Source organism: Naumovozyma castellii, chromosome 2 (genome assembly GCF_000237345.1).
Source record: "Naumovozyma castellii chromosome 2, complete genome".
NCBI lineage: Eukaryota > Fungi > Ascomycota > Saccharomycetes > Saccharomycetales > Saccharomycetaceae > Naumovozyma > Naumovozyma castellii.
The window spans coordinates 1,339,370-1,358,811 of NC_016492.1; the positions used below are offsets into that span (position 1 = coordinate 1,339,370).

Sequence of the window (19,442 nt, forward strand, 5' to 3'; positions counted from 1 at the left end):
TTTTCTCTACGTAACATTAGTGATCAATAGCATGTTTTGTCGATGTTTCAACTTACGCGCTTAGATGTATTTTGTTGATATGAAATTTTTTATATAATGAGGTTTCATATAGCTGGAATAGTTAGACCTTTGAAGTTTCTCGAATCCAACGCCAGTAGGAGATGTTCTATGAGTTATTGTTTCTTTAGAGAAAATACATTTGGCCAATGAAATGATACGACTTTATCCATTAACAATCCTGGTAACTAAAAGGTTTATTCAATGTCGTCCTAATCTATTAGCAAAATCTAATGTGACTAAGTTGACTGTAGAATTGCACAAGAGAGACAACCTTTCAGATAATTTGCATTTATCAAACTATTCAGGCTCATCAATTGGAGATAAAAACGAAGAAACTTCAATAATTGAAAAGAAAGCAACTGAAATTCTCTCTCCCTCTTTACGATATGTCAGAAACCTCATTGATGAGCATGAAGGAAATGTTGTCTTAACACAAATTGGCTCATTCTACGAACTTTACTTTGAGCAAGCTGTTAAGTACGCTCCTATTCTAAATATATCATTAACCAATAGAACATATGCCCATGGAAAAGTTCCATTTGCCGGTTTTCCTGTTCCACAACTCGGTAGACATTTAAAGATTTTAGTAAACGACTTCGGATATAATGTAGTTATTGCTGAACAATTTAAAAAGAACGATGTTGCTGAGAATGAACAGTATAAATTCATAAGGAGAGTAACACGAATTGTAACTCCAGGAACCTTCATAGATGAAGCATTTGAGAATTTTCAAGAGAATTCATATCTACTAAGTATTGAGTTTCCAGAGAACTGTATGAAACGAATTGCACTTGGTGATTTGAAACTTGGATTATCATGGTGTGATGTGTCTACGGGTGAGGTATTTGTACAACAAATGTTTCTCAAGGATCTAATCTCTTCTATAACAAGAATACGACCAAAAGAAATCATTCTTAATGAGGATTTGTATAAGAACAACATTGTGTCTGGTGAATGGTATCCGGAACTTGTTGCATTGAAGAAATATTTTTTGAATTATCAACGAATGCCTTCACAACATCGTACAATTGAGTCATTCTATGACTTATTCACATCTGGAAATACGGATTCAGTAATACGGCAGTTAAAGTTACAATTTCAAACATTCACTCAAAAGGAGTTAGCAGCATTGAGAAACATTTTAATTTATATAAGTGACCATCTGCCGAATATATCTACGAATCTTCAAATACCCCAAAGAGAAATTACTACTTCAATTATGCAAATAGACTCGAGGACAAGCTCGGCCTTAGAATTACATAGTACCGTTAGAAACAATAGCAAAAAAGGGACATTACTATCGTCAATAAGAAGGACAATTACACCTTCGGGAACAAGGCTGCTGACTCAATGGTTAAGTGGACCGTCACTTGATCTGAAAGAGATTAGGAACAGGCAGAAACTGGTGTCATATTTTATGGAAAATCCTGATATTATGGAACACATCATTCAAATATTGAAGGATACTTGCGATATAACCAGAGTTTTACAGAAATTCAGTTTTAGGAGAGGTGAAATTATTGAATTGATCCAACTTGCAAAGACTTTGCAACACGCTAATACAATAAGAGAGTACTTAACTGAGCAGCTCTCTTTGAAAAAAGTAAATTCGGCAGTTAAGACTTTACTTCAAGATCATTTAAAAACGTTAGCCTTTGAAGAATCTGCCATAGACAAAATATTACTTTATTTGAATGAGGATGAGCTACTAAAAGGCCAAACAGAGATCAATAATGAGGACGTCGGAGTAGAGACGCAAAGCAAAAACCAGGGCAGTCCTGAGACGCTTGGTGTTTACATTATTGATCCGATGTTTAGCCCCAAGCTTCAAAAGCTACATTATGAATACAAGGCCTTGGATAAGGAAAAAAATGAACTTGAAAAGAAATACTCTGAAATATTTGTAGAATTATATGATGCTCGTAATGTCTCCTTGAAGAAGAAGCAAAGTAACGAATATGCCCTCCATGTTATTGGGTCTTCTGCTAATTTAAAAAAGATTACCGAGTATATTAACTCGAAGGGAATGTTTGAGAATTCTCCTTTCCATATTCTTCAACAATCCAACCAAACGAAGTGGCTGTCTCACAAATCCTGGACTGATCTGGCATATAAATTAGAGTTGGCAGAATTGAAAATTAAGAGAGAAGAAGCACTAATAATTGATTCCTTTAAACAAGGCTTTATCGATGAAAGCAATGCGATCCGAGATATTTCTCACAAATTAGGTTATTTGGACACTCTTATCTCATTCGCTATGTTGGCAAAAGAAAAAAACCTTGTATGCCCAAAAATGAATAGAAGTACGAAATTGGAGATTGTTAAAGGGAGACACTTAATGGTTGAAGAAAGCTTAGCAATTAATTCCTTGGAAAAATTTGTTGGGAATGATTGTAATTTGGAGAGTGGGAAATTATGGGTGATAACGGGCCCTAACATGGGTGGTAAATCCACCTTCTTAAGACAAAATGCAATTATTGTTATTCTTGCCCAGATAGGTTCTTTTGTGCCATGTGACAGCGCTAGAATTGGGCTTGTGGATAAAATATTTAGCAGAGTTGGTTCAGCAGATGATTTATACAATGAGATGAGCACATTTATGGTGGAAATGGTGGAGACTTCATGTATCCTTCGAGGAGCTACAGACCGCTCACTAGCTATCTTAGATGAAATTGGGAGAGGTACTAGTGGGAAAGAAGGTATTAGTATTGCATTTGCTACTTTGAAATACCTGATTAAACGTAATCGCTGCAGATCTTTATTTGCCACTCATTTTGGGCAAGAACTACAAGTAATTGTTAATGAGAAAGATGAACAAGAAGCAAAAGACAACATTGAATTTTATCAAAGTGGAATAATAGAGTTAGGCAATGAAAATTTTGTCTACGATCACAAATTGAAACCCGGCATTTGTAAGAGTTCAGACGCAATTAAGGTAGCAAGGACTGCAGGTTTCCCTGAGGAAGCTCTACTGGAAGCTGTCTCCTTGCTGTCATGAATTATTACCGAATTTACTATAAATAATCTACATATTCGAAGAGATATATACAAAAATGTGAATAGTGTTTATATTTGAGTTTTGCTATACCGCCTCATTAGCTGCGGTGTCATGTTGTTGGTAGTCATGTTGAAAAATCCGGCTTATTAATAGGCAAAATTGAAATAGTAATGATTATGATTAAACGTTAAGATCATTTCTGAGTAGATTAGTTCTCTCTCACTAACTGATCAAAAGTTGAAGATTGCATTCTACACAAAATGTCCGAATTTATCAACGAGAACCCTGATGTCATAGAGATCGATGATTTACCATCAAGAAAAGAAGATGTATCAAGAGACATCTTACTTGGTAGTGTTGGAAACGAGATGACTTTGCAAAGAAAGAAGTTATTATTGTCCATAGATGACTCCAAGTCAAAGGTATTACAAAACCTTGAGTTATTAGACAAGCTGTTGCTAATAAATCCTCCTGAGCTAACCTCTGATGAAGAATCCATAGAAGAATCCGATGATGAAGAATTAAATGCTGAGGGTCCAACCGATGTAGTTGATGCCCAAGAAATTTATGATCTGACGGCACATATTTCAGATCCTGAACATCCTTTAAGCTTAGGTCAGCTTTCGATTGTCAACTTATCAGATATTGAAGTTCATGATTGCGGTGACCCAAAAAAAATGGCAGAAGTTGTTATTAGAATCACACCAACCATTACTCATTGTTCGTTAGCAACTCTGATTGGATTGGGAATACGAGTACGTTTAGAGAGATCACTCCCTCCAAGATACAGAATCACGATTCTCCTAAAGGAAGGTACACACAATAGTGAAAATCAAGTCAATAAGCAATTAAATGATAAAGAACGTGTTGCTGCTGCATGTGAAAATGAACAATTATTGGGTGTGGTATCAAAAATGTTATTAACCTGTTTGTAGTTATGTATAGCTACCGTGATATCGAAATCTAACTCTGATTTTCAATTCATATAACGTACATATTAGTACAACTGCACTAATAACATATAACTACGAGAAACTGGGCAATAAATATCCAAGTTTACCGATGTCTCTTCAATAGTTCATTAGATTTAAGATGCCAAGGTATAATGGGTTGAAGACAATAGAAGTCCAGGATTATGTAAACTAGTACAATTTAGCGCTAACATTAAATTTTCATTTGGCGTTGCTGGAAAAAAACATGCCATCGGCGTTTTTTTCTCGAGAATAGCTGCTGTAAAGTTTCTTTTTCATTATTCAGTAGACAATATACACATATCTGGCTAAACAATTAAAGGGTCTACATAGCCATTTTCATTCTATAAGACAGGAAAAGCTTATACATTCAAAATATGGGTCGTTATGTTCCGGCAGCTAGTCTGAAACATTTAAAAGCTTATAGGTATGTTTGATGCTCTATTTTATTTACATTTCTACCGGATCAACAACTAACATTAATATGAAATTGACCATGCTATTAGCTATCAGAGTGAGGATCGTTCTTTAATTTCCAAATACATTTTAAAACCTTTCTGGTTACGATTTTGTGATATTTTTCCGGCATGGATGGCACCAAACGTCATAACATTATTAGGTTTGGGCTTTATTATAATAAATGCGTTGACAGTGTTAGTACTAGATCCTAATTTAAATGAGGCATCACCTCGTTTGGCATATTTTTCATATGCGGTGGGATTGTTTCTTTACCAAACGTTTGATGGCTGTGATGGTGTTCATGCACGTAGAACCGGGCAATCTGGCCCATTAGGTGAACTATTCGATCATAGTATCGATGCAATTAATACATCGCTTTCCTTCTTCATTTTCTGTTCTGCATCTGGGATCGGATATACATTAAAAATGATTGTTTGCCAAATGGCGTTGTTGTGTAATTTCTATTTCAGTACATGGGAGGAATACCATACTCATAAATTATTTTTGAGTGAAATCTCAGGTCCCGTGGAAGGAATTCTCTTTATATCCAGTTCTTTCGTTCTCACGTCCATTTTTGGTTCCTCCATGTGGAAGGCTACATTGATTAATTTTTCTTTGAATGAGAATGTTATTGGACTCAATATCTTAGACATTTTTTTGATTTCCCTATGTATTGGGATTGTTTTCAATGTCTTTGCAGCCAGGAAAAACGTGAAAGATTATTACGAGAATGAAAAGAACCAACATCTACCGGGAAGTACAGTAGATGATGACCTTGACACCACTGCAATGAAAGGTCTATGGCCATTCTTTTGTTATTATGCTCTAGTATTTATCCTGATAGTCATTGAACCAGCCTTTATCTCCTTACCCTTATTTCTTTCCATTGGCTCTACTGTTGCCTTTATGGTTGGCCGTATTATCGTATCCCATTTGACTAGACAGCCATTCCCATTCACACATCTTCCAATGTTTATTCCAGTCCTTCAAATGGTTTTATATTGGATTCCAGTTAAGATATTGTCGTACGATCCGTCGCTTATCGTTTTTGCATTGACTTGGTTTGGTTTTGGGTTGGCCTTGGGTGCTCATATAATGTTCTTCAGTGAGATTATTTATGAATTCACCACTTACCTTGACGTATATGCTTTGTCTATTAAGTATCCCAAATATACCTGATTGATCTGGCTCGTGATGTGTGATCAAACCAGCCATTTTGTACCATTTTTAACAAATTTGTTATCGTTTATAGAATAAAAATATAGCCTAAAGTTCTTCAAACTCTCAAACTATCTCGGCGCTTAATTTTTTCATAGGCGACAAGAAAATGCGACACACATCTTGAATTGCCACAAAATGACAAGTTCACAATTCCTTGATAGGAGAGAAACTAGATTCTGAGGTCCGAAAAAGTCAGTTAGGATATAGTTCGAATACTAGAAACCAGCTATTCACCTTTTTAACGAACAATTAACAAGATTTCAGCGGTGTTCCTTTGAGTCCCGATATTTTGAACATTGACATGGTGGCGACGATGAATAGACAACGCCTAAGGAAGAAATTAAAATTAGAGCCGACAAGAGAGAAGTCATCGGGAGATGGGGAATATACTCAGATCCCTAAGCAAGATACCGATTTTCAGGTAATTAATTCAGAGGGAAATGCTTTGTTAACTGATGACGGGATGATTATGACTCGCATTAATGATGACGGTAGTACATCCAACTACTTTGATAAAAGAAAATTGAAGATCGCACCAAGATCAACTTTACAATTTAAGGTTGGACCACCATTTGAACCTCACAAAAAGTATGGCAATATTTTTGATAAAAGAACCGAGAAATTAGTCCAGTTTAAGGTAGTCCCCAGGATAGATAGAGGATTTGATCATATTGATGAAGAATGGGTTGGATACAAGAGGAATTATTTTTCGTTAGTCTCAAGTTTTGAAATACAAGATTACAAACTAGAAGACTTTTTGGATGGTTCATATAAACTGGAAATGGATGGCCACTATCATAATGTAAACTATTTTGCCATTAATATAAAAGCAAGAACAGCTGATGAGTTATCTGAGATAAATCTAGTTCAGCATACCGCAAAAAGAGACAAGGGACCACAGTTTTCTCCCACTATGTGTCCTTTAATTCCATCGGTGCTACCTCAACATCAGATTATTAGAGAGGTGTCAAATGTGAGAAATGTACAAAAAATGAAGAAATATGATTCAACTTTTTATTTTCATCGAGATCAAAAATTATCACAATTCCAGCCTGGAAGTTTATTATTTTCCTATCCTGATGATTGTATTCAAAAGGTAGCTCGGTATGAGAGGGTACAGTTTTCTTCTTCAATCAATGTCAAGAAGCCAGATCAACAGAACAAATATTTCAAGCTGCATGTGTTATTCGGGGTTGTTATAACGGCAACTGCCTATGAGGTATCCCAATTCCCATGCTCTTATGATAAAATCACGACAGCTGATGATACGGAGTGCTATTTCATACATTTACAAGAATTAATAACTCCCCCACTTATTATAAGAGGAAGGTCTCCCTCAAACTATACATCTTCAAAACAATTAACCTTGACACAATCACAATTAAACGGTAAACCACATAACCAAAAACTGATACAATTACCTCAGTCTATCCAATTGCAAGGTAAGGAGAACTTACCAAATTTTCATCTTAACTCATCTTCGAAAAGAAAATCTTCAAATGCTTCAAATACATCAAATACTTCAGATACTTCAGCTACTTCAAAGAAGTGGAATAAGGTTGAACATTCTTCAAAATCGAGAAAGAAAATTAAAAGTAAACTGAATGAAGCAAAACAAGTAGATTCTAGGTCGGAAACGGATATTAAAGAACCCAGAATGTTGTCAGTTTCTACACCATATATAGCAGATATTGATCTAAGAAGACCAATAAAACGAGATGCTCAAGTCGTTAATGGTCCTTATATCTCCATCATAGAATGCCCTTCAACGGAGAAGCCCTTATTGCCGGATTCTAAAAGGAGTCCGCACAGAGTTCAAACAATTGAGCATATTGAAAATGATTTATACTCGAATACTTATACTAGACAAGTACCAACTCTGCAAAATGAGCAAATGCATAAAATTCCATCAATGTTTGAATATGATCCATTAAATCTAGAGCAGGTAGCAGTAAATTTAAAGGATATTGAATTGAAACCAATATATTCTATTAGTAAAACTAGAGTTTTCATTGTAGACCCCGTCAAGGTGAAGGATACTAGAAATGCAACAACCACTATTCCAAGTATGACATCTATTAGACCGCCTGATTCTCTGTTGGGGAATAATAAAATGCAACGCCCTCGAAGTATAGCTACGGCATATTATTCGAGAGCTTCCGAAAACACTTCTTTTGACGATTCTACTGTCTCTAATCTGTCATATCCTGTGGTGGTAAATAACTCTAAACCAGGTACGGCACATTTGCTGTTTTCCAGGGTATCATCAAAGGCAGAGGGTAATAAACTAAGTTCTAGAGAAAGTAATTATTTAGCCAATATTTCGAATTATGAAATGTTTACCTCTTTAGAATCTCGACAAAAACTTCAACAATTTATCAAATCAGGAAAGCAAAATTACAAGGCAGACCATTTACCTTCTGAAATAATAAGTGCTGGATGTTTCCTGGAAGATGATAGCTTCTATATTCATTAATATATAAAATGTATTCTTAATCAGTTCCTTCTAAGTAGCGTTACGCGTCAGACAAAAGAAATTGTTACCAAACAAAAAAATGCGAATTCTGTGGATCGAACACAGGACCTCCAGATTACAATTGATGTTTGACCGAAGTTTTTCTTCAGTCTGGCGCTCTCCCAACTGAGCTAAATCCGCAACTTTTATATTTTTAGAATTACCATGTGATCTTGAACTATGGTAAAAAAGATATAAGATTAGCAAAAGAAAACCTTAAGGTAAAGAATATACAAGAATCGACACACAAGATGTAATGTGGGAGTTCACCGTTTATTGCCTGGGAATTACTAGGGTGTGAATTTGTAGCTAAATATAATAATCACCGTATCTAAAAGTGCAATATGAGATGAACCCTACCCTATTAGGAAACATAGTCAGATAACGACGAATCCTAATTGGAATATATTTAACAAAGAATAGCCTTATGGATAAAATATAAAGTTGGCTTCATTGAGCTTTGAACACTCTGAATGTATTCCGTTGAGATTTATACAGTGTTATATAAAATTTAGAAGAAAGTAAAATAGTAAAAAGTTAAACAAAATGGTCTTCTAATACTATAATGAGTGCGTTTGGAATTTAATGTTTTGTGGGAGTGAGACCAAAGAAGGCATTAAATAAAGTTGAGTAAGAGCTTTAACTAAAAGAGTATAATTTAGACAGGTACTGTTCCAGGATTTTTTATTTTATATACGTATTAACTCCAGCATTTTCCCAAAATTGTTGTCCTATAAAAATGTGTATAAAAAATTATGATATGCTCACCTTTTAACTCTACCTTTTCTTGTACCTTTATTATTTCAAATATAAGGTACTATATAAATAATGTCGATATAAGGCAGAAAAAATAGCAACAATGAACTTAAAGTTGAAAATATAGAAAAGTAAATTTTGGTTAAACCTAATTCAAATCTAGACAGAATAGCATTACACCAACTGAAAAAGATCTTATGAGGAGTCAAAACAAAGTTATTTTGGATTAACTGACATCTAGCTTGTATGAGTAGTTCCTAGTGTTATGTAATCTGGTTCAAAAATAGAAGGTTCGGAGTACTTCGTTCCGAGCACCCGTGATCGCGTTCGAGGATATAAATCAGGTAACGCTCACATTGTTTTGGTCTCTACTCTGATATGGGTATCCTCTATTGTGTTGAGAAGCAGGCAACGAGAAAGATGACGACTGATAGTGTAGTTAATAACGTTAGCTCAAAAGAAATAACATGGGCCGAGGTTTCAGATTATATTAAGACAGGGGAGTTGTACAAACTGAGACGTTCTGTCCAACAAAATGTGGGATACCGCAAGCATAAGGCAGCTCTTGTCGGTAAAGACATTACAGAATTTATTATCGATAAACTGCAATGGAACCAGCAGGAACTAATTGAACTGAATGAGGTAAAATACCCCACCAAAGAAGATAAAATACATGCGTGTTTCTTACACAAAAATCTTTACAAAGTGGCTATAAATGATTTCCCATATTTCTTTGAATCAAATGTGGTACATCTATTGGTATGGTCTAAAATCAGAATTCCAATTTATGAAGATGATAAAACGGGAGAGAAAGAAGTGAGAATTAATGCTACAGACAACGTCTTTCCCGAATTCAATGAAGAGATGCGCTTGAAGATTGAAGCGTTCTTGAAATCAGTATTAACCGATCGTTATGGTATTAAGAGGGAAAATTATGGATGGTTTATTAATTATACTAACCTTCAAAGTATTAGAGGTATTTCCCATATTCATCTTTTATTAAGAATTACTGATAAAGATGAACTGTCTCACATGGATGCTTTTATCAAGGAACTGATGGAAAATTTTGAACCTAAGTAGTAAGCTCTTTATATTGAGACTATATATAAAAACATAAAGCACAAATATGACTTTAAGTTGGAAGATTGCTAAAGCTGCTTCAATTCATTAATGATTTTTTTTTGGAGTCAATATATGCTAAAGCTCGTAGTCAAAGTAAGGAAGACTTGTTTAAAAATGCTTTTTCTGAGTGATTACAATGGCAGTTCAATCATTTCAACGTGTATTGTCAGTACCGCATTTTATATAATGCTATTTAGCCGCCTACTGGGTAAGCTTTTTTATCTTGAAAAATTCCAAATTTTCAGCCAAAACAAAAGGAACAACTCACTCAAGTTGACAAAGATCGTAAATCTCATTTGAGCAAAACAATCTTCTATACAGTACATCCTATAGGGTCTATTAAAATAAATAAAAAAAATTATTACTAGCAGATTTTCCTAGACTCACAACAATTATGGCTAGAAGTATTAACCAATCAAAGCGAAAGTCTCGTGGTAAAAGCTTAAAGGATAGAATCGTCTCTACACAGGAAATGGGGAATGAATCTGGTTGGTCTGATTCTTGGGGCGATAGTCAAGCTACCACCAACAAAAATAATAGAAATAGGAGGCACGAAAACAAAAATGAGAAGGAAGGTTATAGAGTTGTGAAGGGAAAATTGGTTAGTGCCAATGATGTAGGAGCTTTGTTAAGAGAAGCAGCTGATAAAGTTGAAGAAAGGAAGCAAAAGAAGGCAAACAAGATACTTGGACGTAATAGTCCGGTGAATATAAGTAGGTCTAGCCGTGCAGGGGTAAACCAAAATAACAGGAGAAGAAATAGAGCCAATATAAATAAACGTAATAGTGCAGTTGTGCATCATTTTCCTAATGATGAATCAATTATTGCCCATCCAGGTGTGATAGATTTAAACCAGCAACCAGACGTGGAAAGAAGGACCAATCAACTTATTATCTCTACTAACACAGACGCTTCGAATAAGCTGTTGGTTTTGTACAATTTAACGTTAGGCGTCAATGCTGAAAACTTAAAGAAGATTTTACAAAGATTAGCAAACGTTGCAATTTCACATGTCAAAGTTAGGGATTTACCATCTGGTTCGGCAATAGCTAATGTTTGGTTAGCCCACCCCACCATGGCGGACTTGCAAAAAGTCAGAAATTTATTCCACGGTTCTTTAGTTGACGGTAGAACTATTCAAGTTTCAATCTCATCTTCTGAAACAAAGAGTTTTTCGTATTAGTCCTATTACTGCTATGGATATATGCTTGATTGTGCTACACGTTGAATCTACATCATTATATATCTATAAAATGTATGTATTTAGAGAATGAACTGTCTATATTTCTTCATCACTAGTTTCAAAATCTAATTCGAAAGGGGTAAATCTTTCGCTTGTTTCTACATGTATAGGTTTAATGAACCCACCATATTTATCTTTAACAGGTCCAAAATAAACGTGTGATTTAAATGTCCCATTATTCTTTCCCATCGGTTCATCGAATTCAACACCACACCATGTATCATCCTTGTTAATTTCTGGTATCTTACCAATAAACCGTAGCCATCCTCTTCGTTCAGGTTGGCCTGGCACCTTTACTGAACATCTAGCATCAACTGTCAAACTTTTAACCTTTTCATTTTGTAATTTTTGGTCCTGTTCCATCTTCTTTAGATAATCAGGATCAAATTTCCCAAATTTATTCTCTTGCTTCCACCTTAAAACAGTATCGCTTTTCCTTGCGTATACTTCTTCACTAAGTTGGAAGCCTATTGATGACGATTCGTCTTCGTTTTTTAATTGATTCGTGATAGATTTTGTATTTGTATCTTCAACGCTTATCTTATCAATTGTTTCATTTACAATCGTTAGCTGAGGGGTAGCCAATGGATTTTTGATGATATTAACATCATCTGATACATCCTTTATGTGCAGCTCCATATCTTGGGGTTCAACACCAGTAATAGTGTATATCTTTTCGCATAGTTCCTTCAAGTTGATATCTGGTGAAAATTCCTTTGTTACTGAACATAATTCAGATTCAATTAATATTTGAACCATCTTGGTATTAACTTTAGAATATTTGTGTTTTGATTCTGTTTATTTGAAATAACACTGGAATATGTATTGACACTACGAAATCATCATGCCAGTGTGCTACAATTTTTCAATTTTGAAAATTAACGTGAATTGAAAACAAATGAAGTGTTCACCATAATAAGAAACTGTTGTTCATAGCCAAATTTGTCTCGCTTTAAACTGATAGAAACTGAGTAGAGTCCAAAGTATTGACAATGAGTGATAATGTATGTTTACCTCCATTTAGCAATCTTTTGATTAGCAGCCAGCTGTGTTCATTTACTAACAAAAACGTTGAAAATCCAAATTGTCGTAGACACAGCAAAATAAGCAATCTCAAAACCAGCAACAGAGAAAGAAATTTGAAGGACCCAAGAGGGATGCCATTTTAGATCTATCCAAATATAAAGATTCCAAAGTTAGAGTGAAATTAATGGGCGGGAAATTGGTTTCGGGTACACTAAAGGGTTATGACCAATTGATGAATTTAGTCCTTGATGATACGATTGAGTATTTGAAAGATGCAGATGCTGATATTGCAACATCAACTGTCAAGGATAAGACGAGAGAATTAGGATTTACAGTTATTAGAGGTCCAATGTTGATCTCTTTGAGTCCATTAGATGGCTCCGAAGTCATCTATATTCAAAATTCAGAGTAATAGATAGGATGTGATATTATTATCGAAGAAGGAAAGGAGAGCTATTAATCAATTTTAATGACAGATATAATACTAAATAAATTCATGTAACGTAACCAAGACATAAAGTTTTGTTTTTCAACTACTGTTATAAAATGAGTTATAACCTCACAAAGGGTTATAAAGGCTGTAGTCCTTGCTATTTATAATACTTCCGCTCGTATGACTAACATTCCCACCCAAGTGACTTTAGGATAGTATTACAGACGGAAGCGCCCTCATAGATAATCTTCTATAGCTACTACATATCTCATTAAAATAACATTTTTAAATTTATTATTAGTTAAAAGTTGTATGTCTTCGTCAGTGGCAACATATTAATTAAACAGTATTGTACTATTCATTCCGGACGAATGAACTGGAAACAGCTGATTTACTAAGACTTCTTGGATGGTAATCATGCCCTTCATAATGAACGCCATAATGGATTTATTTTTTTCACCGACGGCGTTATTCTATTGTGCATACTAAAATTTTGCTGCAGCTCATCACTGAAAAAAAAAAAATTTTCTCGAATACCAAGGATATAAAGTAAACATTTTTATTATTCAGTTTAATTTAAATGTATTGTTTTTAAAACCATTCCTGAATTTTACCTTGATCTACCTCATTCTTGTATTGTTTAACATTTATCTATTATCTTCTTTCTTTTTTTCTTTGTTATTATTATTCAAGAACCTGTAAGGAATTTGGATCCCTTATAGTCATCAACTTCTTTTCCAATAGCCCTCAAACTACTACCGTCATGTCTTCTGAACCTTTCAAGAACGTTTACTTGCTACCACAAACAAACCAACTATTAGGTTTGTACACAATTATCAGAAATAAGGCTACCGCTAGACCTGATTTTATTTTCTATTCTGATAGAATCATTAGGTTATTGGTAGAAGAAGGTTTGAACCATTTGCCTGTCAAGAACAAGGACGTTGATACTCATACAAATGAAGTTTTCAATGGTGTCGCTTTTAAGGGTAAGATTTGTGGTGTTTCCATTGTGAGAGCCGGTGAATCTATGGAACAAGGTTTGAGAGATTGTTGCAGATCTGTCCGTATTGGTAAAATTTTGATTCAAAGAGATGAAGAAACTGCCTTACCAAAATTATTCTACGAAAAGTTACCAGAAGATATCGCTGACAGATATGTTTTCTTATTGGATCCGATGTTGGCCACTGGTGGTAGTGCCATCATGGCTACCGATGTCTTGATTAAGAGAGGTGTCAAGCCAGAAAGAATTTACTTTTTGAATTTGATCTGTAGTAAAGAAGGTATCGATAAATACCATGCAGCATTCCCAGATGTTAAAATTGTTACTGGTGCACTAGACAAAGGTTTGAATGAACAAAAATACTTGGTTCCTGGTCTTGGTGATTTCGGTGACAGATACTACTGCATTTAAGAGTTGAAATGAATTAAATTCATTAAAACCTTTAATATAATTATTAATTTATAAGAATATCTTTTTATATATTATCAGATTATGAAAGTCTGGCTTGGTTGTATAAGTAATTACTACGATACATCAAAGATATTATTGATTCATATATTCTCAAAATAAGAATTTCGAATTTCTGTTTAAATGCTTCGCTATATCATTCCATACTAAGTCTTTCTCGTAGAATTTGTTAAGGTTGGCTTGTGTACATCGAATCAACCCCTCTATAAACAAATTTTTCCTCTGAATTTTCTGTATAAGGTTGGAACTTCGGTACGAAGTGTCTTTCTCCCCAGTTTTATTTATGGCTCCTCCTTTGCCGCTCATGAATTCATCTAGGAATTGAATTGAGGATGATGGAAGCAAAAATGGTTTCTTTTTAAGGCAATTATCACCTTCTATCGGTTCATTAAATGAGTTGCCATAACTGGCTAACGTTTTCAAAATCGATAGCGGAGGTTATTATCCTCCTGCCATTCTGCCTTGGTCATCCAGAGTTGTTTAAAAGTAGACAACCCTGTCAGTATTGACCCACCTATCCACGATGTATATTTTCGTTCGGGTGGAGCTATAATCTTTATTAAATTCTTATTACCCGTTCGTATTTGTAACTCCTTTAATAATCGATCTCCAAACCCACGAAACATTGTGGAACCGCCATTCAATATTATGGAGGAAAATAACTTTGGTCTTAACTCTAGATCCACTTTAGATATGCTTTCAAAGCACATGTCAGAAACACTGTCATATTCTAAACCCATTATTTGTGGGCGGAAAAGGATTTCTGGTGCTCTAAATCTTGCTTTATCCAGAATTAAATCTTTACCATCTGGTAGTTTAAATTGACAACGTATTTTCTCGGGATTTAAATTCGACATATCTTCATCGTGAGCAAAATCTGTAGACACATAGCATGCCTTTTCTTTTACATTTTTCACAATTTCATGTTCACTACTGGAATACAACGATATACCGGTATATTTCCGTATTTGGAATTGCAATTGTTCAGTAACGTCTCTGCCTCCAACATCAATTCTTCTTATCGACGATGGCAAGGCAAATCCTTCATAAATAGGAACTGAACTGCAATACCCATCCCCACAATCTAGAACACATCCTGTTGTCCTACCGCTTGCATATAGGGAGAGAGTAGAAGGATTGGCTATGTATACAGCAGCAAAATCGAACTTCTCGAAGAATACCTCACACATCTTATCCCTATTCTTTTCCGGATTCAACGGTGCCTCTGTAATTAATAGAGGATGTTCGTCAAAATCATTTATTTTCAAAATATCGTTGAATGTATGTGACCATAACGTTTCCATATCGTCCCAATTTTCAACTATTCCACGGTTCATCGGATGTCGAAGTCGTAGCAATCCCCTAGACTTCTGTGCCCTGTTTCCAATATAGGTCAAATCGTTATTACTAATTGCATTAGTTAGCATGACTTTTTCATATTTGGGTGTTCCAATTAAGTTGTATTCAAAGCATTGAGGTTTATTCTGGCCACTGAATCCTGACTTGATCACAGAGGATCCGTTATCGAGCACCACAGGTTGGTTGTAAATAGCATCACTACCCATTGGCTTCCCTTTTCGGTAGGTTAAGCGTTCTCACTTTTGAGAATGTATTGTTCTCGTATTGTTATTTATGGGAATTGTCACAGTCAGTTTTCAGTGATGCGCGTTTATACTGAAGAGTTCTGGCAACATGAACAACCATTGCAAACAGTTGGAATTGCCACTATTCGATCTGTCGGTCAACAATTGGCAAAGTAAGGTAAATATGAAGCAAGGCGTCTATGGTCTTTATACCTTTGACCGTTACAGTGCAATAAGATGGAGCAATTGATGTTGTGGTACTCCCATGAGGATGTATGAATCCAATGTCTGGATTAATCCCGATAACTTAAATGTTTACGTGTGACATTCTACCGCCATCGATCAACCTGCTTCAAGATCTCTTCTTCCGAACGCAAATATTCAAGGTTAAGAGTGAATTGGTTAATAAGTTCATGCCCCCCAATTTGTGATTGCGCAATCTCTAGCATGATCTTGAAGAGGTACCTTGTTGTTTTTTTGGTAATGGAAAGGGGACATTTGCTACTTCTTTGGTATGGTCTTAGGCAATTGCCAGAGATCGTCAGTTTCTGAGAAGAAATGTATCACATACGTACGTCGTTCGCAGAATTATGTTTATGTTACAAAAAAACAAATCAACAACGCAATTGAGAATTGCATATCTGCCCCCAAGGTGCCTCTGTTTACATAGGGGAGCTTACATCCTCACTATTCCTCTAAGACTCATACTATGCATGTTAGGGCAGGTCTGTTTTCTAGAATTTCCGTTTTAGGAAATATACATGATCTACAGCGCCAACTTTTTCTGCCCTTAAAGCAATGTTGGTGAAACATTTAGCAATTTTGCACAGGCACTTTATTTCTCGAAGGAGATTTGCAATGTTATCTTGCTTGGATCAATTGATATGGTATCTTACCACTTTGCAAGCACTTCAATTGTATAAAATGGTGATGAAATTGCTTCTTTCAAAATATTATTCGATTCGTCTTTCTAAATCATAGTTTGGACATTACAAAAAACCAATAATCAAAACAATTCAAATAAACTAAAAATGCAACCATCTACACAAGCTACTCAAAAAGACACCTCCGCTGAAAACAAGGACAACGACTTTGTCTTCAACTGTTTAAGTAACATCAGTTGTGTTATTGTTTAAATTTGGACTATGTTTAAAATTTAACAATATTCTTTATTCACTTATTTAAAGGTGAAACCCCTTTTATGAGTTCTTTCTATATTATTTGAAATATGATACTTATAAATATACTATGCATAGTCTATAAATAATTGAAATATTTCATTTAAAAAAAACTTTTTTTTGATATCCAAAAGATTTTTATTCATTATTCGTCATTATTACATAAATATATATTCATTATGTTAGCAATCAGCAATAAACAAACTAGTTACCTCACGTGGCCTTCTCTTATCTTCCCTCCCTTTTTGTCCTTTCGTTCCAATTGCAAAGTGTTTCAGGATTAGCTCTTTTAAATTTTGCTGGACCAACCACATAAGCTTTCAAATAATGGTTCTTAACTCTGTTTAAATCCGATCCAGACGTACAACCAGCCAACAATTTTTTCCTGTATGACGTACAGGTACTATCTAAGGATCCTGCAATGGGTGAATTATTCGTTTTAAATTTGGGTCCAGCTGTTGGCTTCACAACAATATTATCAATCCAATTGGTCTCCTCAATGAATGGTACTATACAACGTAGTGAATTTCGTATGTATTTTCTTCTAGGCGTTATCTTTAGAGGTGGTGTCCATTTAATTTCGTCACTACTATAGGGTACACTTGACATGGTACTTATTAGGGAGGATGTGCGTCTTCTATACGATGTGGAGTTTGTTGTGATGCTTTGTGCGTATGAGTATTCATATTCGTCAGTTTCATTATAGTGGAAAATTCCCTCTTCATCATAGACAGAGTTGTGTGAGATTACATCGTCATCAATGTCGTCATCATCATCGTCATCTTCTTCTTCTTCATTGTCTTCTGCTTCCTCGTCTTCAACATTCGTAGGAAGACGATCTGCACTTGATTCATTATATTCTCTCAATACCTGATGTAGTTCATTTAATTCTCTTTCGTGAGAAACTGTTGTTCTCCGAGAAAGAGGAGGTGTTATAAGATTGGGTGTAGAACTCGATCTTACTCTCTTGGATCGTAAACATGTAGACCCTTCAACGGCAGGGCAAGTATTCTTAGCTGATTCACCATTAAATGGAGGCATTTCATCTTCAACTTCCATGACACAATTTAACGATGACTTAGTGGCTCTGGGTTTTGCTCTTGGTGTGGAAGTCCTAGAGGGGCACCCGAACAAATTCTTCAATTTTGATTTGAAGCTTGATGTGCTGTTTTTGTTTCCCAGCATTGAAACAGATGTGCTACTTCTAGGGCGTGTTACCACTGAGGGCGTGTTGTTATTGTTACCATTGCTCGATATTACCAGGTTTAATAAATCAGGGATCAGACTTTGTTCATCGCGATGGGTAGTGTTCCTGTAATTCGTTCTTCTTCTTCTATGGGTTCCTCGTCTCATTCCATGCCTTCTCCTGCGTCTTCTTCGACGAGGAACTGTTCTATAATCTGGTAAAGCTCTTAATTCCAAATCCAAAGCTACAGAAATTCCCATATTTAAATACATGGTCCACATAATCATGTCATCCACATGAGCAAAATTCAAAAGGAACTGTTCTGACTCGCACCTGAGTCTTAACACATACGTTTTCTTCTTATAATCTATGGGGAGACCAAACTTGGCAAATTGTAAAGAGTAACTCTTGTACAATTTATCGTTAGATAGGTATAATTTCTTGTTCCTCTTTATCCTAAATGCGATTTGTTCTTGATCATTTTTATTGAACTCATAGGTGGTCCTATTCCCGAATGAAAAAGTTGACCTCTGTTTGGAAGGTGATGATGATGATGAATCATTGGAATAGTTTCTAATATGTGACGTTAACGATTCATCAATGTGATAAAAATTTAATTGCGTAGAATTTATCTCCATTATGAGATTTTTCCATGTTCGTAAGGGGGACACGTCATAGGGCGACAACCATTCCAGTTTCATGGATACGATGGTCAATTCTTCCACAGCTGGCTTATATGATGGTGGTAATTCGTTGATGGGACATGGTGCTGTATGCTCCCAAATGGGGAAATTAATTCTCTTATTAGGGTTCATTTCGTTGTAGTTAGGCGGTGAGACTGGTTTATGGTCGATACATTGTAGAAATTCGTTAGGGTCATCTCTAAGCAGGTTTATGTGTGGTTTCAGAGGGGAAGTGTGTGTGGCAATCGGAGTAGTTGCCTGAGACGAGTCCGTCAAGCAATGGTTACTACTACCGATCGTAGTGTTTGAAGTGGAAGTGGAGGTGCACACTTCCTCTACTGCTGAGAGAGACGAGTTGGATGATGGAGATTTCAAACTTTCTATATTTTGAACATGTATCGGAGTTGTATTGTCCCTGTTCCTGGTGTTGATTAATAGCGACATTACTCGTTAGATTCTAAATGTGATGCAGAGGGTAGGTATGAATAATATTATGAGATGGAGAGGATACAAATATATAGTACAACAGGGTGCAAT

General features: G+C 35.4%; 12 protein-coding genes and 1 non-coding gene across 13 annotated transcripts; 9 read left to right on the top strand and 4 right to left on the bottom strand.

The window, feature by feature from the left end:
• Window positions 1-211: 211 nt before the first annotated feature.
• MSH1 (mismatch repair ATPase MSH1) lies at window positions 212-3,058 on the top strand (the record flags this gene model as incomplete). Its single annotated transcript, XM_003675111.1, has 1 exon — window positions 212-3,058. One exon carries the CDS (start codon window positions 212-214, stop codon window positions 3,056-3,058), a length of 2,847 nt encoding a protein of 948 aa, XP_003675159.1.
• Window positions 3,059-3,318: 260 nt separating this feature from the next.
• On the top strand, window positions 3,319-3,993 carry CIA2 (iron-sulfur cluster assembly protein CIA2; the record flags this gene model as incomplete). The annotated part of the gene is made up of 1 exon (XM_003675112.1): window positions 3,319-3,993. The coding sequence occupies one exon, from the start codon at window positions 3,319-3,321 to the stop codon at window positions 3,991-3,993; it is 675 nt and encodes a 224-aa protein (XP_003675160.1).
• A 413-nt stretch (window positions 3,994-4,406) lies between these two features.
• Window positions 4,407-5,667, top strand: EPT1 (bifunctional diacylglycerol cholinephosphotransferase/ethanolaminephosphotransferase; the record flags this gene model as incomplete). The annotated part of the gene is made up of 2 exons (XM_003675113.1): window positions 4,407-4,456; window positions 4,536-5,667. 2 exons carry the CDS (start codon window positions 4,407-4,409, stop codon window positions 5,665-5,667), a joined length of 1,182 nt encoding a protein of 393 aa, XP_003675161.1.
• A 343-nt stretch (window positions 5,668-6,010) lies between these two features.
• NDT80 (transcription factor NDT80) lies at window positions 6,011-8,185 on the top strand (the record flags this gene model as incomplete). Its single annotated transcript, XM_003675114.1, has 1 exon — window positions 6,011-8,185. One exon carries the CDS (start codon window positions 6,011-6,013, stop codon window positions 8,183-8,185), a length of 2,175 nt encoding a protein of 724 aa, XP_003675162.1.
• An 80-nt stretch (window positions 8,186-8,265) lies between these two features.
• Window positions 8,266-8,365, bottom strand: NCAS0Btrna9F. The gene is made up of 2 exons: window positions 8,328-8,365; window positions 8,266-8,302 (listed from the first exon to the last, which is right to left on the bottom strand). It is a non-coding gene; the product is annotated as a tRNA-Phe (tRNA).
• Window positions 8,366-9,358: 993 nt separating this feature from the next.
• HTC1 (Htc1p) lies at window positions 9,359-10,060 on the top strand (the record flags this gene model as incomplete). The annotated part of the gene is made up of 1 exon (XM_003675115.1): window positions 9,359-10,060. One exon carries the CDS (start codon window positions 9,359-9,361, stop codon window positions 10,058-10,060), a length of 702 nt encoding a protein of 233 aa, XP_003675163.1.
• A 436-nt stretch (window positions 10,061-10,496) lies between these two features.
• Window positions 10,497-11,285, top strand: NCAS0B07090 (uncharacterized protein; the record flags this gene model as incomplete). The annotated part of the gene is made up of 1 exon (XM_003675116.1): window positions 10,497-11,285. The coding sequence occupies one exon, from the start codon at window positions 10,497-10,499 to the stop codon at window positions 11,283-11,285; it is 789 nt and encodes a 262-aa protein (XP_003675164.1).
• Window positions 11,286-11,381: 96 nt separating this feature from the next.
• On the bottom strand, window positions 11,382-12,104 carry ALF1 (Alf1p; the record flags this gene model as incomplete). The annotated part of the gene is made up of 1 exon (XM_003675117.1): window positions 11,382-12,104. The coding sequence occupies one exon, from the start codon at window positions 12,102-12,104 to the stop codon at window positions 11,382-11,384; it is 723 nt and encodes a 240-aa protein (XP_003675165.1).
• A 451-nt stretch (window positions 12,105-12,555) lies between these two features.
• Window positions 12,556-12,783, top strand: LSM7 (Sm-like protein LSM7; the record flags this gene model as incomplete). The annotated part of the gene is made up of 1 exon (XM_003675118.1): window positions 12,556-12,783. One exon carries the CDS (start codon window positions 12,556-12,558, stop codon window positions 12,781-12,783), a length of 228 nt encoding a protein of 75 aa, XP_003675166.1.
• Window positions 12,784-13,567: 784 nt separating this feature from the next.
• On the top strand, window positions 13,568-14,218 carry FUR1 (uracil phosphoribosyltransferase; the record flags this gene model as incomplete). Its single annotated transcript, XM_003675119.1, has 1 exon — window positions 13,568-14,218. The coding sequence occupies one exon, from the start codon at window positions 13,568-13,570 to the stop codon at window positions 14,216-14,218; it is 651 nt and encodes a 216-aa protein (XP_003675167.1).
• Window positions 14,219-14,694: 476 nt separating this feature from the next.
• On the bottom strand, window positions 14,695-15,840 carry ARP1 (actin-related protein 1; the record flags this gene model as incomplete). The annotated part of the gene is made up of 1 exon (XM_003675120.1): window positions 14,695-15,840. One exon carries the CDS (start codon window positions 15,838-15,840, stop codon window positions 14,695-14,697), a length of 1,146 nt encoding a protein of 381 aa, XP_003675168.1.
• A 1,049-nt stretch (window positions 15,841-16,889) lies between these two features.
• Window positions 16,890-16,994, top strand: NCAS0B07140 (uncharacterized protein; the record flags this gene model as incomplete). Its single annotated transcript, XM_003675121.1, has 1 exon — window positions 16,890-16,994. One exon carries the CDS (start codon window positions 16,890-16,892, stop codon window positions 16,992-16,994), a length of 105 nt encoding a protein of 34 aa, XP_003675169.1.
• Window positions 16,995-17,264: 270 nt separating this feature from the next.
• Window positions 17,265-19,349, bottom strand: NCAS0B07150 (uncharacterized protein; the record flags this gene model as incomplete). Its single annotated transcript, XM_003675122.1, has 1 exon — window positions 17,265-19,349. One exon carries the CDS (start codon window positions 19,347-19,349, stop codon window positions 17,265-17,267), a length of 2,085 nt encoding a protein of 694 aa, XP_003675170.1.
• Between the last annotated feature and the right edge of the window lie 93 nt (window positions 19,350-19,442).